Genomic DNA, 15,151 nt, shown 5'->3' with positions numbered 1-15,151 from the left:
ACCGCTCAGCCTGGCGCTCCTCGGGGAGGCCGGAGCATCAACGACACTTCCCTTCCTGCGCGACTTCCCCCAGACAGGGCTCCGGTGGGCTGCGATGCCCATTGCACCGGGGAGAAGGGGGCTCTGCCGTCATGGCCGTTGAGGCAGAAAGGGTAGAGTGAGCGAGTGAACATCTTGTGAGAGCCAAGGAAGGGAAGAAAGGGATCCTAAAGGGCATCTACCGTTGCCTCTTGCAGATTGACTGCAGCCAGTTCAAGGACTCGGGCACCTACTGCACGCGGGAGTCCAACCCCCACTGCGGCGACGATGGCAAGACCTACGGCAACTTGTGCACCTTCTGCAAGGCCATCGAGTAAGTGACCTGGAGCAAGGACAAGTGGGGTTGAGCTGAAGGCCGGGCATTTGGAGCAAAGGGCCGGGATCCATTCGGCTTCTGCTCGTAGGGGCTAGTCGATCCTTCCTGCAAAGTGCGGTGATCCCCCACCTGCCAGAGGAATCCAGCTTGCTCTGGCCGTCCCCCGACTGCCACGAGGCTAGCACAAGGCCTGGGCATCAAGGCCTCCCCCCAAGCCCTGTTTTGGGGCTGCTCCTCTGCAAAATCTGGAAGGGAAAGTCAAAGCAGGCCAGCTTGCCTCAGATCTTCATGAAAGCATACTTAATTGAATTTGATTGCTGCTGGGGGGTGAGCTGAGTGCTGGGATCCCACCTGCTCGTGCAGGTTGACCCTGCGGTGCCCGCCCCAGATGCCAGCGCCTTCCCCCGAGGCCCGAGGAGCCGGCCAGCGTCAGAGCAGGCAGTTCCTGCCCTGGCAGCGTTGCGGTGCCCGTGCCGCGGGGCAGACCTCTCTAACCTCCGGCTGGATCCGTGTCTGTCTTGCAGGAGAACCAGGGGGAAACTTCGACTGCACCACATGGGGAAATGCTGAGTCCCCGGCCATGCCAAGCGTCGGTCTGCTTTCACTCTCCATGCCCAGGGCCCAGATCCCTGCTCATCTCACCCTCGCTCTGGGGGTGACGTTGCCTCCAAGCTGCTTGCTCAATAAAGAAAACTCAGCACAATCCTTTGAGTGTTTCCTGTTGCTATAATGCACAGGGCAATGCCAGAGAGCGGTGTGTAGCTCAGGCGCTCGGAGCACCAGGCCGTGGGAGATGGCGGGGCTATGTCGGTGTGTCTCATAGGACTATGAGAACATGGAGATCCAGAGAGACTGCTTCACCCTTAGCTAATGCCCCTCTGAGGGACAGGAGGGTGCCCTGAGGAAAGCCTGCTCTTGGGATGAGAAACAATGCGTCTCTGCTCTGCCACAGACTTCCATGTGTGACCTTGGTCATGTCACCTCGGTCCAGAATCACCAAGGTCAGAAGGTGCCAAATCCCCTTGTACTTCAGTAGGAGTCAGGGGCCTAAAGACCTTCAAGGACCTTGCCTTCCCTTCCCCTGTGCTTCCCCTGTGCCGTGTGGGGAGAAGAGCCGAGGCGTGCTGGGCTGGGAGAATAAAGACAGGGCCGAGTGTGAATGGCCACGAGTGACGACCGGCTTCTGCCCAGCAGCTCTGGGGAGAAGGAAGAAACGGGTTCCCGAATGGAGGGAGTTACGCCTGATGACTCCTCGCTGGGCCTGGTTTGGAGGTAGAGGACCAGGCGAGAGCCGTCTCTTCTGCAGGTGGAGTCTGTGCACCCCTGTGTGGCCTGCCCCCTCCCTGGAGAGCAGCCCCAGAGCCTCCCAAAACCTCCCGCTGCCTCGAGCTTGCAGGAACCCGAGTGAGAGGGTCACTTCCAAAAAGAGCCCTGTTTCCTTCTGCCTGGGAAAGCTCCTGGTTTGGTGGCAGGAGACGGCAAAGCCTTGCAAGCCAGTGCTTGCTTTCTGGAATCATACCGTCTCGGGCAAACCAGCACGCTGCTGGAAGGGGCACCACGTTGCACGTGGCAGCTAGTAAAATAAAGGCCCTGGGTGGGGAGACAGCCAGCTCCTCTCGCGGCTCCCTCCCCGTGCACGAATGGACTTGTGGGCCAGGGCTCCCACCTCCCTCCTGCGCAGAACATGGCTTGGCTTTCCACTGCTGCAGGAAAGAGCAGCATTGCCCATCGCCCCTCCCCTCCCCTCCCTGCAGGGCGCACGGGCGGGTGGGATGCCCAGCCGCTGGGCGCTGCTTTCCGGGGGTCACATTTCTGCCCAGCCCAGCCCAGCCCAGCCGCCTTCTGAAAGCAGCTAAACCTGCAGCCCGAACGAGCCCGGGTGCGTGGCCCGAGCCCATCGCAGGCTGCCCCTGCCATGGACTCGCAGGGGGTTACTGAGGTGTTGCAGTCCCGGTGCTGGAAACGCAGCAGCCAGGAGGTCCCAGCACCGATCGTGTCTTAAAGAACAAGCACGGGTCGGTTTAGGGGAAAGATTCAGCCAGGTTTACTGTCGACAAGCACGGCCCTAACACGTCTGGGCCTGACCAGCACGTCAGGCCGGGGCTTGACGCATCTGTGCTGGGACAAGGTGGTCAGCACAACTCCGCGCAGGCCGCTGCGAAGTTTCTGTACTTCCCAATCCTCCTCCTGTACGGTGGTGAAAACAAATTGCGCCTTCACTGCCCTGTATCTCGCATCTCTGATACCGTCCTGGACCGTGGGCTTGCGTCACATCCTGATCGGGGTGTTCCCATTACAGACCGACCAACCTGTGCTGGCGCAGCCGTCTCCCCCTCCGCTCTTCTGGCCCGGATCTGAGCGCACGATGGGAGGAGTTCAGGCATCGGCCAGGGTTGCCTCCGGTGGCTCAGCCCCAGGATGTATTTGCTCTGTTTAGCCCTTTGCAAGGGCCGGGAGGAGGAGCGCCCCAGGCTTCACCTTCAGCCTAGTCCTGCGGCTTTGCCTGCCCGATGCTCAGGCACACAGGAGGAATCGCGCCCCTGACGGGAGGAGCTCGAGTCAGTGCAACATCCAAGCAGTTAATGGGTATAGTGCGAGAGGAGTGTTGCACACCGGGACCTGAGCGCTGCCCCGACTCCAGGTGTCCAAGCCGGCCTGTCCTGGGGACGTCTGGCCACACACATAATCCATCGCGCTCCTGGCTCCTCAGCAACCCCAGCTTTGCTGGGTGGGTCAATCCCCTTCCAGGACATGGCTCAGTCGTCGAGTCCTCCCACCGTCCCCCTTGCATCGTGTCTTCCGGTACTGCCCGGCCGAGAGGACTCGTGCTGTGGTGCCGAGCCTGCCGGTTGCCTTCTCCAGGGCCTCCCCGCGTGCTGCTGGGGCAGGCTTTGAGCTGCCCAAGCAAGGCAGGGGCACCCCGCACCCCCACCCCGGGGCACGAGCTCCCATCCCGTGCATGCTGCAGGCTGACGGGGGCAGCCGGTCCTGCAGCCTCAGCGTGGGGGGCTGCTCGAGTTTGCAGCTTGGGAAGACGTCAGGGCGAGACGGGACACGGCGCAGCCACGAGCGCGGCTGCGGGGGCCCTACGCCCTGGCGCCTCTACCCCGACACTCGTGCTGCTCCGATCGGGAAAGCCCTGGCCGGGCGCGGCGGACGCGACTTCTTCACGGACCGCAAACAAAGAGGCAGGATTCTGCTGCAGGCAGTTTATGGATCAAGCACAGCAAGAGGAGGCCTCCGATCGCGGGGCTCGGGATGTGCGGGGAAGGCAGGGGTGGGGGCGCACGGCCTACCGGACCCCTGGGCCCGGGAGCGCGGATGCATTTGCGCAGCAGATGAGGTTGCACGTCGTCCTCACCCGCGGGGACGCGCCGGGGAGTGGAAGGGCATCACCTCTCCACCTCGCCCCGCTAGCGACAAGGCCCCCGGTAGTTCACCTGGACTTTCCTAGGGAGAGAAACACCATGACATCAAAGCCACCCCAGGGACCTCTGCAAAAGGGGGGTGCCCAGTGCCTCCACAACCCCCAGTAAGCCAGGCAGGTTGGCTTTTGAGCTTGTGATAGCCCTGGCAGGGGCCAGCGTGCCGTGTAGGGAGCGCCGAGGGTCTGCTGGGAAAGGCCGGGGGGGCAACACTTCCCCCTTGCTGGGGCAGGGAAGGAGCCAGGGGCGGCAGAGCGTGAGCGCCCCAGGGTCGGGGCGGCTGCGGAGAGGGGCTCCTCACGGGCAAGGGCACGTAGGCGGTGCCGAGCGGTGCCGCGCTTACGTCTTCGCTGCCTGAAGGTAGCAGTCGTTGGGATACGTCTTGCCATCCGTGCCACAGACAGGATCGTAGACCACTGGGCACGCCGTGTCATCGCCGTCACACTGCAGAGGCAACGAGGCCGCTCTTACCCCCGCTTGGCCCGGGGGGCTCGGCAGCACGGTCCTGCCCGCTGCCTCTGTGCCGTGTTCAAGAAGCTGGGGACGGGGAGCTCGCTGATGCGCGTGGGGCCGCGCTGCCCGGCCCCTGCCATGACCACGTCTTCGTGGCCCCCAGTTCCCGCGGTGCGGTTACATCCCCGGGGAGATCCGCCGGGGGCAGCTGCCTCCGATGCACGGATGACGCTGAGCTGAGCGTTGCTGTCTGGGCTTAGGGATCCCCACCACCCCTGCCCCTCCTGGGCTGGCAACTGCTGGCCGGGCGCTAGGCACTTCGCCCCAACCCCACGGAGGGGCAAGGGTCTGGGGAAGAGGGTGTCAGGGCCTCAGTGAGGTCTGCAAGGACTGCACCCATTTACAGCACCGAGGCTGGAAGCCCGAGGGCGGCACTTACCCTGTGGCCGGGCTGAGCTGCAACCTCTGCAACAAAACACAAAGGGCAGAAATGAGGAGGGAGCCGTGTCGGGCCAGGCCCCTGTGGCTCTGCCTCTTAACACAACTGCATCCAGCTTGCATCGCACGTGCGCATGCATGCACACCTGCGTGCACACACGCACACAGTCTGTGTCTCTGGTTCCCGCAAAGGAACGTGTCCTAAAGGAGCTGGCCCTGACTTGAGTAATGGGGACATCCGGCATCACCCCGGCAGGGACCCGAAAACAACAACTGTCCCCTTCAAGCTCCAGCTCGGGCGGCAGGGGTCTGCGCCCCGTGGCCCCTGCACAATGCTCAAGCCAGTCCTGGACCGATGCGTCCTGTGCCACGGGCGCTCTCTGCCGTCCCAGCCCCGGGCCAGGGCAGCTCTCCCATTGCAGGGATCAGCAGCCCCAAGTTTGGGGTCCAGGCTCCCCTGGGAGAAGCATTTCTAACCCACGAGAAGGTGTAGGTGGGACTGACCCTGCCCTTCTCCAGCGTCCTGGGTGCCGGAGCTGGGGCTCGGCGCGGGTGGGTGAAGGGGACTCACCCGAGGAGAAGCAGAGGAGCGCGATGGCGAGGAGCACCAGGGCTCCTGCTGCCTTCATGGTGCAAGCCGCCCGGTCTGCCCAGAGGTGCTGCGCCCAGCAGCTGCTTTGCCGGCAAACCCCGCGGCCCTGCACTATATAGAGGGTGCCCAGCACCCACCTTCCCCATGAATGTGTCCAAACTGGTTGTTGATGGTTTGGGAAACCTGGAGAAATTCCTCCTGTGTTGTTCTGTCCTCAGCCTGTTTTTCCAGAAGCTTAGCTGAACAAATAGGTCACACCCCTAATTTGGTGACTGAGGTATTAATTAGGCAGGTTGAGCTAACTGCAGCATCATGGAGCAGTGGATGCTCTCTGCTGGGTCCCTCCCTGCTGAGCAGCCTGTAGCCTTGCCTCCCATTCCCGTGCCATCGTTTGCTGTCCCAAGGCATCGGCTGTGCACCTAATGGCCTCTCTCCAGCCAGGGGGGCCCGGTGGGCCTCAGCCCCTTTCAAGACAAGACCCTGAGGCCTGTTCCCAAGGACAGAGCACGCACCACGCACCGCTGATTGAAAGCCCCGGTGCAATGAAGGAATCTGAACTCATGGTGGAGTTGACCTTTTATTAGACCTTCATAAACCTAGACGGGTGGTGTTTTCCCTGCATGGTTTGGGGAATGGGTCGAGTTTGGCAAAAAACCCCATTCTTGCAAGCTTTAATTGCAATTAAAGAAACTTCTTTTGTTGTTGCAAAAATCTAACAAAAAAGATCACCCCTACCACGAGTTCGGGGTCCCTTTGCCTTAGACCAGTACGGCTGCAGCCTGGAGATCTGTTGCAAAGAAAGCACCGCAGCCTTGCGAGCTGCTCCACCGAGATTCATCTGTGGGAGGCCAAAACCCGGGGCGAGCTGTGGCAGGCCGTGGCCTCCATGCGGTCTGCTCTGCTTTCGCAGTCCAGCCACAGGCGCAGCCTGACAGAGAGCGAGGGGCCCCCGGCTGTCGGCCCATCGCCCGGCAGGGGCTGAGCTGAGCACACCGCCGCCAGGCGGGTGCGGAAAGGGCCACGCTGCAAGGGCCTGCCTCAGGGCGCCGCGTCCCGGGCCGGGGGTCCGCTGCACAGTGGGGGCGCGGAGAGGCTCCTCGGGAGCAAGGAGGGCAGGCTTGGCACCCAGCATCGTAATGAGACCCTTGGGAAAAGCCGCCCCTGCATCCAGCTGCTTCTCTGCCCAGGTTTCACTGGCCCAGGGCCTCACAGGGCCGGAAGCAATGCCCACAGCCTCTGCTCTGGCCCTGCCGCTCTTCCCACTAGGGAATCCTTCCTCCGCCTTGTTGGGATGCTGCTTGGCTGCGCTCGAGCCCGCTGCCTGGTCTCTGCCTTCTGTGGCGGGAAAGAAAGCGTCCCCGTCTTCCCCGTGGCAGCAGCCCTCCGAACGCCGACGCCGCTCTCGTGCCCCCTGCACCTCCGTCGCTTCCGGACTCGGGGCACCCTTTCCTCCTCGGGCTGCACTGCGACCCGTCCTCATCCCCATCACCAGCCCCTCGCCATTTCTCTCCGTCTTCCCGCCCGTGCCTCAGCTGAGAGGACTCTGGCTTTACAGGTAACCTTGTGGGTGTGTTACTGATAAAAGCAGCAGAAACAAGTCTATAGCCCAACCTTTTATTTGCTTGCACCTTAAAACACGAGAACAAATATTAATCCCCAAGTCTACGTGACTGCCTGTGCCCGTGACAGCGCAACGTGGATCTCCCCTGTGCCGGCTGGGGAAACCCCAGCGGTGGCAGGAGGGCGGCACAGACGGGCAGCAGGTCTGCTGGAGTTGGCTGAGTTCTCCAAATTGCCCTCCAGCCTATGCCAGTACGTATAGACGGCCAGTGCCGATTCTCTAATAAATGACCTCTGGCTGGTTTTAGTTAAATGCTTTTGTTTCGCCGAAACTTTTGGAACGGGACTGAACCAGCTCTCTTGCGGACTTGGAAGGTGTCACTTCATTGGGATTTATACCCCTGGGAAAGAGGGAGGGTTTCTTATCTCCTTTCCTCCCTACTGCGGACCGCTGTTTATGCTTCTTCTTAATCTGACTTTATGGTCTTCTCAGGCAAGGCTGTTCTTATTTTTACAAATTATCTGAGCATTTTAACAATCTGGCTATCTATACACACACATATGTATATACATACACACACACATCTATATACATATACACATACACACATATATATACGTATTTATATGTGTGGGTGTGTTTGTGTGTATATATATACATACATACACATATATATATCTATAATAGCAAAATAATATCTAATACATTTGGTTACATCAACCACTACTACACCTATTTTAAGATAAAGCTATGACAGTATATATGGATTATTTAATGGATGGTCCTTCCTTATCCCCTTCAGGCCTTATGCGCTGTTTAATTGTGTTCGATGGCTTCCAGATTAGTTGTCACATCTGCAAAGGCTGACACTGCGGTCACTCAGAGCAAGGCTTTGGGTCTTCAGCTTAGCCTAGACCCCTTGAAAATGGCAAGGCTGGCAACAGCTTTCCCCACCCGTCATAACTCATAACTGTCCTTCCAAGGAGACACATGAAGCTCAGGTTTTGGAGACTGTCCGGGACGGGAGTGTGCATGGCCAGACGTCCCCAGGACAGGCCGGCTTGGACGCCTGCTGCCGGAGCCAGGAGTGGGGGTGCGATCCTTTGCAGCGCTGAGTCCCGGTGTGCGACACTCCTCTCCCACTACCCCCATTCCCGGCTTTGGGTGAGAGTCACTTGGATTTTGCACTGACTCAAGCTCCTCCCGTCAGGGGCTCGATTTCTCCCGTGCCCCCGAGCGTCAGCCAGGCAAAGCCACAGGCCTGGGCTGAAGGTGAAGCCTGGGGCGCTCCTCCTCCCGGCCCTTGCAAAGGGCAGATGTGTCCCGGGGCTGAGCGGGGGCCATGGCATGTAGCTAATGCACCTTTGCTGGTCTCCTGGACTCAGGGATGAACGGAGGAGATGCATTTTAGTCCCCACCGTAAGCTTTCTCTCTCGACCCCCGCTTCTGCCTCTACCCCCTCACCCCTTCACGCAGCATCAGGAGGGGAAGAGCGGCTCAGTCCTGCCAGGGGACGGGCAGTTCGGGTCCTGGCGAGGTGTCGCCCAGTTTTGTCCCAGGCCCAAAACACAAGGAGCCTTTCCCCCGACTCAGAGACTCCCGCCAGCCGTGGGTCACACCGTTAGGGGAGGCTTCCTGATAGGCTTCAGCCTCAGTTTCCCTTCATGCACTCACACCCAGGGTTGCGATCCCATTGTGTTTACCATGCATGGATCTACCCAGGGTTTGGGGTCCGAGGCACAGGTACGTTCCCCACCCCAGGGAACTTGCACTGGCAATGAGGGCAGGAGGACAGATGAGGAGCTTGCAGGAGTCCTGACGGCTGGGGTGGGAGGAAGGACTGGTGCAGAGGAGATTTTGAGGCTCCAGGATTGCACACTCATCACGCTGGCTCAGTAGAAGAAGCCATTAAAAGCCCTTGGGGCCACGCGGAGGCCACTGCCCGTGGCTCTGGGCGGCAGGGCAAGGCGTGCTCTGAAGCCGAGGGAGGTGTGCAGGGGGGTCCCTGTGCTGACTGCAGCCCAGGCGCGTGCGTGCCCGGCTCAGAGGCAAAGGCCAGCAGGGAACACGTTGGAAAGTCAGCCTGGTGCTGGCTGTCACGTGTGCAAACCGTGTGCTGGTGCGTCAGTGCCAGTCTCCCGTGGAGCCAGGTGTGGCGGGTGGCCGTGTCCCGAGATCAAGGGAGAGCCACGTAAGCAGCCCCCACCGGACGGCAGCTTTCCCGGCTCGCCTCCATGCCTGGAACCGGCCCCCGCCGTGCCACTGGGGTACGGATTAAGCCCTGGTGCACGGGGGTGCAGGTCCGCCGTCTCCTAAGCTGCGCTCGTGCCAGGTCTCAGGCTGGCCTGCAGGGCCCCAGGAGTAAATTCGCGGCTAACGAAGCAGGTGCATCGATCACTGACCTGCTCAGCAAGCAGGCCCCTGCAGGACCAGCTGGCTCAAGGGCAGAGGCTGGAGGAGCTCCTCGGACCTCAGCCTGTCTAGCAGGACCTGGCCAGAGCCAGACCTCCTGCAGCCACCAAGGGACGGGGCTCCCCCCGGCGCCGCGAGACCACCGCTCCCTTGCGCCAGGCCTGGGTTAGTCCTAGGAGGAGGACGAGCCTCGTGAAATGCAGGAGCGGGAGCACATGAGCTGCACGTACAGGAGAGCTGTGCGGGGAAACAGGGCTTTTTAAAGTCACCCTCTAGTTCCCCCGTCGCTGAGCCACATTCCTGCGGGAAGGGGCCGGCCCCATCCCCTGGGCAGGGGCGCGCTCCCGGCACGCAAGGACAGCTCCGAGCGGCCGATCTCCACGGACAGGGCTACTCCCCGCAGCGGGGGCAGGCACAGGAGCTCCAGCCCCGAGTCCCAAAGTCTCCCCATCCCCGGGGGCCTCATGGCCCGGCCTGGCTGCAAGCAGCAGGGAGCAGTCGGGGGTCGAAGGGAAGCCCCCAGCCATCGTCCAGCGTGCAGTGCCGATAGCAGGGGAGTGCCGGCCCCCCGGCACCTGCCCGATGCATCTGCTTTGGGCACCCTGCACTGGCACCTGCGCCGCTGGGGCTTGCTCCCCTCCCGCTGCTGCGCGAGCTTGCAGGCAGGGCCCCGGCGGCCCGGCGAGGACACCTAGCGCCTGGCACTCAGGCTGCACGCCCTGCCTCGGGCTCGCGCGGCCCGGCTCTTCTCCCAGCTGCAGAGAGATGGAGGAAACGAGCACGACACGGGCTCTGCTGCATTGGTTTTATTGCACAAGCAAAGGGCAAGAAGGGGCTGGGTGGGACACACCGGGTCTCTGTGCAGTGGGGACAAGTGGGGCCTCTAGGCCAGGCAGCCCGGGGGCAGGGAGCAAGACGGCGGGGAGGACGTGGGCGCCGGGGGGCAGCCTGGAAGCTCAGGAGTCATGCAAGTCGTCGTCCTGGCAAGGTCCCCTGTGCCTCACGCGGATGGCGCCCGAGCTTTTGCTGGAAAGCAATGCAAGGCAGCGCTGTGAGCACCGTGCCCGTGTGTGGAGGGGGCGGCAGGTCTCCCAAAGCCACCCCCGGAGAGGCCGGACTGGCCCTGGGGGTCGCGGGAGGCTGAGTGACGATGCCCACGAGACGCCGCGGTGCACGGGGATGGCTAACGTTTGCACCCAGCGCGCTGGGCCGTGGTTTAGTCCCCTCCCGCCATCGGGGTGGACCGCAGGAGCCAAAGCAAGCTCCAGGCCTGGCCTGCTCCTCGCCACGCGGCTGCGGCGGTGCCCAGGAGCTCGGCTCTGGCAGCGCCGCACGGGGGACGCAGGCGTTTTGGCACGTACCGGTTCCGCGCCCTCAGATAGCAGTTGTTGCGATACGTCTGGCCGTTCGTGCCACACACCGGGGCGTAGATAGCCGGGCAGTTTATGTTCTTCGTCGGGTAATCGTCCTGCCGAGGCAGCGGGAGGCTCCTTACAACCACGCGCCGGCGCGGCCGAGCCTGCTTTTGGCCCGGTGATGCTAGCAGCGCCGGCGGCCTGAGCAGGGCCACGCTTTGCGGGTGCAATAGGTGGGTCTCTCCGCCCAGGCACGCAGGGGTGAGGGAGGGCTGTTGCCTCCGTGGCCCAGAGCCGCCGGCTGCGGGTTGCACGCTCTGCCCTGCTCCGTCAGGCCCTGCTGCTCCGGGTCTCCCGTGCGGCCTGCTCGTCCGTGCGCTGCCGCGGCGTTTTCTGCGGCGCCTCGACCCCCGCCTCGGCGGAGCAGCGGCCATCCCCTCCCCAGCTAAGGGGCCCCTTCTCCTCCCTCCATGCCCCTCTCCGCCCCAGACAGGTCGCGCCATCCTTCGACCTGCGGCATGCAGCCCCATCCCCGGTCTGGGGCTCGGGGGCAGAGCGCCAGTCCCTCCCGCGGCCCCCCGCCGGGCCCCGGGGTGCGGGAGGCAGGGGTGCGCGGCCGGGCGGAGGGGAGGGAGGGCTCACCTGGTCGTCCTGCCCCGCAGCACCTGGAACAGAAGCACAGACACGAGTGACCCGGTGCTGGAGGGCAGCGGGGCGGCGGGTGCTGCTTCCTCAGCTCCCCCTGGCTCTGGGAAGGCCTCTGCCCTGGTGCCGCTCGTGTACCTGGGGGACCTCTTGGGCACGCACTCGAGTGTGCATGCGTGCGAGCGGAGAAGCAGCTCCGTGCACAAGGCTGGAGGCTGAGATTCACGTTAGCAACCCCCCGGGCAGGCTGTCTCGAGCACACAGCGCCGTGCCAGGCTTTCCTCCCCACGGCGCCGCACGCTCTGCAGGATGCGATGCAGAGAGGGGGGTCGGAGCTTGCTCCCAGCTGCTTTGCTCTCAGCGCCGGGGTGCTGAGCACCTTGGCAATGGGGTGCCTCTGGCGTCTGTGACAGCCCCTAGGGATGGCACCAGCTCGCCCCGCAACCAGATCCCGAGGAACGGGATCGTTGCTGCAGCACTACCGGCCACGAGCCAGCCGCGCACGTTCGCTCTCCCCCCGGAGGCGCAGATCAGCGCCCGGGAGCAGCCGTGCCGGCATCTGGCCTCTGGGACCAGCAGCAGCAGGGCCCTAAATGCCTCCTCGCAGCAGGCTTGTGAACACGGCCGCGGTCCTACCGTTACCGGCCCCAAAAGTCACCCCTGCTTCTTGCAAAGAGGCACCTGCTCCTAAGCGCGGGGAGTGAAGGACCAGCCCCAGGCTCTGCCCGGGTGCCAGCAAACAGACTCACCCTCCAAGTAGCAGAGGAGCCCGAGAGCGAGGAGCACGGTGACCCTGGTCGGCGTCATGGTGGAGATGGGTGGAGACTGCCTCGACTGTCCCGAGCCCAGCAGCTGCCCGCTGTGTGTCCCGCAGGGGGGAGGCCTCATATATATGGGCAGGGGGGCGGGCGCGCCGCTCAGCCGTGAACCCGTTGTGCGTGCAATGCACACCCCCGTCTCGTCTTCACCCTGCCTGCGTGGCTCCCTGGGTCAGGGCAACCCTCTCCCCCCCCGGCCTGCTGGGGGGTGTTTTCCGGTGCATGCCATGCTGCAAGGGCCCTCGTCTGTGCCGGCGAGGGGGTCAGCATGGAGAGGGCCTGTTCCCAACCCTCACATGCCAGGACCCACTTTACCAAGGCAGGGGTATGGGGGCTGCTGCTCGTCCCTTGGGTTGCAGGGGATGGTGGCGGGGACGGTGGTCAACCTGCCATACACGGGACCTCTCCCAAGGGGCACTTGCACCCGAGCCATGGCCCATGCAGCTTGCTCCTGTGCCCCGAGTATGCTTTTGCCACTATAGTCCAGGCCCCGTTTGCTCGGGCAGGGGCCGTCTGCCCCAGGCACGTCCATCCTTGCCCCTGGTTTGCAGCACGTGCCAGGGTCCCTGTGCCCTGTTTCTAAATCCTGGCCAGTGGCGGTAGTGACCAGGCACCCGTCGGTCTATCTGTCTGCAGCCCGGGGAGAGAGAAAGGCCCTCTGATACTGAGCCCTTTGTGTTTCCCAGCCTGCAATCACCGGGTCCATTGTGTCTGCTCTTAATAAAAGCTGTAATTCTCCTGGAATTGCTCGCACAGCTGCACTGCTGCCAGCCGGTGCAAGGGGCTCAGCTCGCTGCCCTGGACGTGGTCCTGCCGGCAGAGGTCCCACGTTGCCAGGGACCAGCTTGCAAACAGGGCCGCCCCGGGCATCGCTGAGGGCTACGGCCCAGGGACCCGCGCATCGGTGTGGGGCTGCCCCGTCTGGCCCTGCCCTGCTCCTTCCTAGCCCCCCACGGCAAGCTGCTTGCAGACTCCTCGCCGAGCCCGTTGCTGTGGGCACCACTGTCTCTTGCTGAGCACGTCCAGGTCTCCGGGGCCTCCCGCGTCTGGTTTATCCGGTGTGACGTCTCCTGCCTGGTCGTAGTCACAGGCTCTCAGGGCCGTGGGGCTGGGAGGGACCCGGCGTGCTCGCATCCAGTCCACCCCTGCCCGAGTTAGGATCAGCCCTGTGCAAACCTGCCCAGACAAACCCATTGCCCTCCCAGGTGAGAAGCTGTGGGCAATAAATGCCCAAGGGAGCCAGTCCCTGGTTGTTCCTAAACCCCCTTTCCCCTCCCAGCCTCTTTTCAGAGGAGGCAACGAGGTAAAACAGCCCCGACCCCTTCCTGATGAGTGTCTCAGAGTAGCCAGGGCTCGGGCAAGGGCCCCGGTAGGAAACTGCCACTAGCTCTCCGGTGTCGGCCAGAGTCCATTTACACATCACGCTCAGAGGCTGATTGAGGACGGACCGGGGTCGAGCAGCCGCGGCCGCCGGACTGTGTCTGCACCAACGTGGCCCTTTTCTGCAGAGCTGCTGCCCAGCCAGGCACCCCCGCCCGCACCGGTGCATGGGCTTGCTCTGTCCTACATGCAGGACTTTGCACTTGTCCTTGAACCTAATTTCTTGTGGCCCAATCTCCACTTTGCCCAGGTCGCTCTGAAACCAGCAGGGCCCTGGACCCTCTCCACAGCCCCTCCTGCATCTGCCAGGGCTGCGGCACATCTGTCTTGCCCATGCCCACGTCCGGGGGCAGATGCAGAGGTGTGACGAGGGCGAGCAGACAGGGAGGTTCATCATCACATATAAAACAACCCCTATTTTTCTCGTTGCAAAGAAACTTTTTTTTTTTCCCCTCTGTTTTTTTGCACCGGTCCTGGAAGCACTGAGTACCAGGTCAATGCATGGAGTGGATGGAGCACGCTCCGGTTCCACCACCCAACGCCGAAAAGAATCTGCTCAATGTAGACCTCCGATGGAGGACAGATCAGAGACAATCACCTGCCCTGGGGAAACCACCTGAGTGATCATGGTGTCTCCCCCGAGACGAGCAGCATCACTAACGGGCCGAGGGCCTGGGGCTGGGTGACTGGGCTTCAGACAACAGCTGGGCACACATCAGCAGCCTCCGCCGAGCCCCCACTGGGCAGGAGACGGGCTCCCTTGGGCAGAAGGGGCTGGCCAAACGTCTCCCCTATTTCCCTGTCTCCAGGGCTCAGGGGCCTACCTGCTTCTCCCTTCCCGCAGCCCCCGGCACCCAGCCTCCCCCCGGGCCCCCGCAGCTCGCCGGCACACGGGGGGACGGAGGCGCAGGCAGGCCCCCGAGCCTCGTCTTGCTCCTTCGTGTTTGGCCCGGTGCTCCCTGCCGCGGGCCGGTGCCAGGCCACTTTGGCCAGAGCCTCCTACGCAGACAGGTGGGTGCGCGGGCATGACGGTGTTGGGAACGGGGCGCGGGGACCTCGCAGGAGGGCTGAGTGCACACGCACAATGGCGTGTTCAGACGCAGGCGTGTCAGCGTGACCCCGAGCCTCGTGCAGGCTGCTGCGTGCCGGCGTCTCGTGAGACGCGCTGCATTTTTGGGCAACGGCTCCTGTTGCAGGCCCTCCCCGCGAGGGAACGTGGCGCAGCGATTCCCCACGTACAGGGCCAAGGGAGCGCGCGCGGCCCCGCTTCTCCCCCGGTTTTCGGAGCCCGCGGCCACGAGCGAGGGAGCAGGGAGGGCCCCTCCGCTCCGGGCACTGGAGCAGTGCGGGGCCGGGTGCTAGTTAACGACACTGCGATAACAAATCCCGCTGGGGCTTGCCGTGGGCCCAGGGCGGGCGCGTGCAACTCTCTCCTGCCTGCGTTTGTGCCGCGGGATTGTCCGGCCACGGGTTTCCTCCACCCTCAGCCTGAGGGCTGATGCGTGTCCCACGGGCGCGTGCGTGCTTCCCCCCCGTGCACCCCCTTGTCTCGTGTGTCTGCTTTGGGTCCAGGCCGTGCCACTAGCACCAGCCAAGCAAGTCCAGCTCTTGCTATGTATTCTCTGTCGAGGGGCAGGGAGGAAGGGCACGAGGTTTTCCCTGGGGTGGCAGCTTTGCTGTGGTCCCTGGGAGCTCAGCCTGTTTCTCCCCTCAGTGC

At 63.2% G+C, this 15,151-nt stretch overlaps 1 protein-coding gene and 1 long non-coding RNA gene across 2 annotated transcripts; both read right to left on the bottom strand.

The window, feature by feature from the left end:
* Positions 1 to 3,590: 3,590 nt before the first annotated feature.
* On the bottom strand, positions 3,591 to 5,339 carry LOC109310308. The gene is made up of 4 exons (XR_002101195.1): positions 5,243 to 5,339; positions 4,673 to 4,698; positions 4,124 to 4,224; positions 3,591 to 3,805 (listed from the first exon to the last, which is right to left on the bottom strand). It is a non-coding gene; the product is annotated as an uncharacterized LOC109310308 (long non-coding RNA).
* A 4,695-nt stretch (positions 5,340 to 10,034) lies between these two features.
* Positions 10,035 to 12,074, bottom strand: LOC109310307 (serine protease inhibitor Kazal-type 1-like). Its single transcript, XM_019535394.1, has 4 exons — positions 11,986 to 12,074; positions 11,234 to 11,256; positions 10,598 to 10,704; positions 10,035 to 10,262 (listed from the first exon to the last, which is right to left on the bottom strand). The coding sequence occupies exons 1-4, from the start codon at positions 12,041 to 12,043 to the stop codon at positions 10,193 to 10,195; spliced, it is 258 nt and encodes an 85-aa protein (XP_019390939.1). The 5' UTR covers positions 12,044 to 12,074; the 3' UTR covers positions 10,035 to 10,192.
* Positions 12,075 to 15,151: the final 3,077 nt, after the last annotated feature.

This window comes from Crocodylus porosus, unplaced genomic scaffold (genome assembly GCF_001723895.1).
Source record: "Crocodylus porosus isolate Cpor-Errol unplaced genomic scaffold, CroPor_comp1, whole genome shotgun sequence".
NCBI classification, from domain to species: Eukaryota; Metazoa; Chordata; order Crocodylia; family Crocodylidae; genus Crocodylus; species Crocodylus porosus.
Note: the sequence above shows the minus strand (reverse complement) of the source record. Positions and strands in the feature narration are given on the sequence as shown.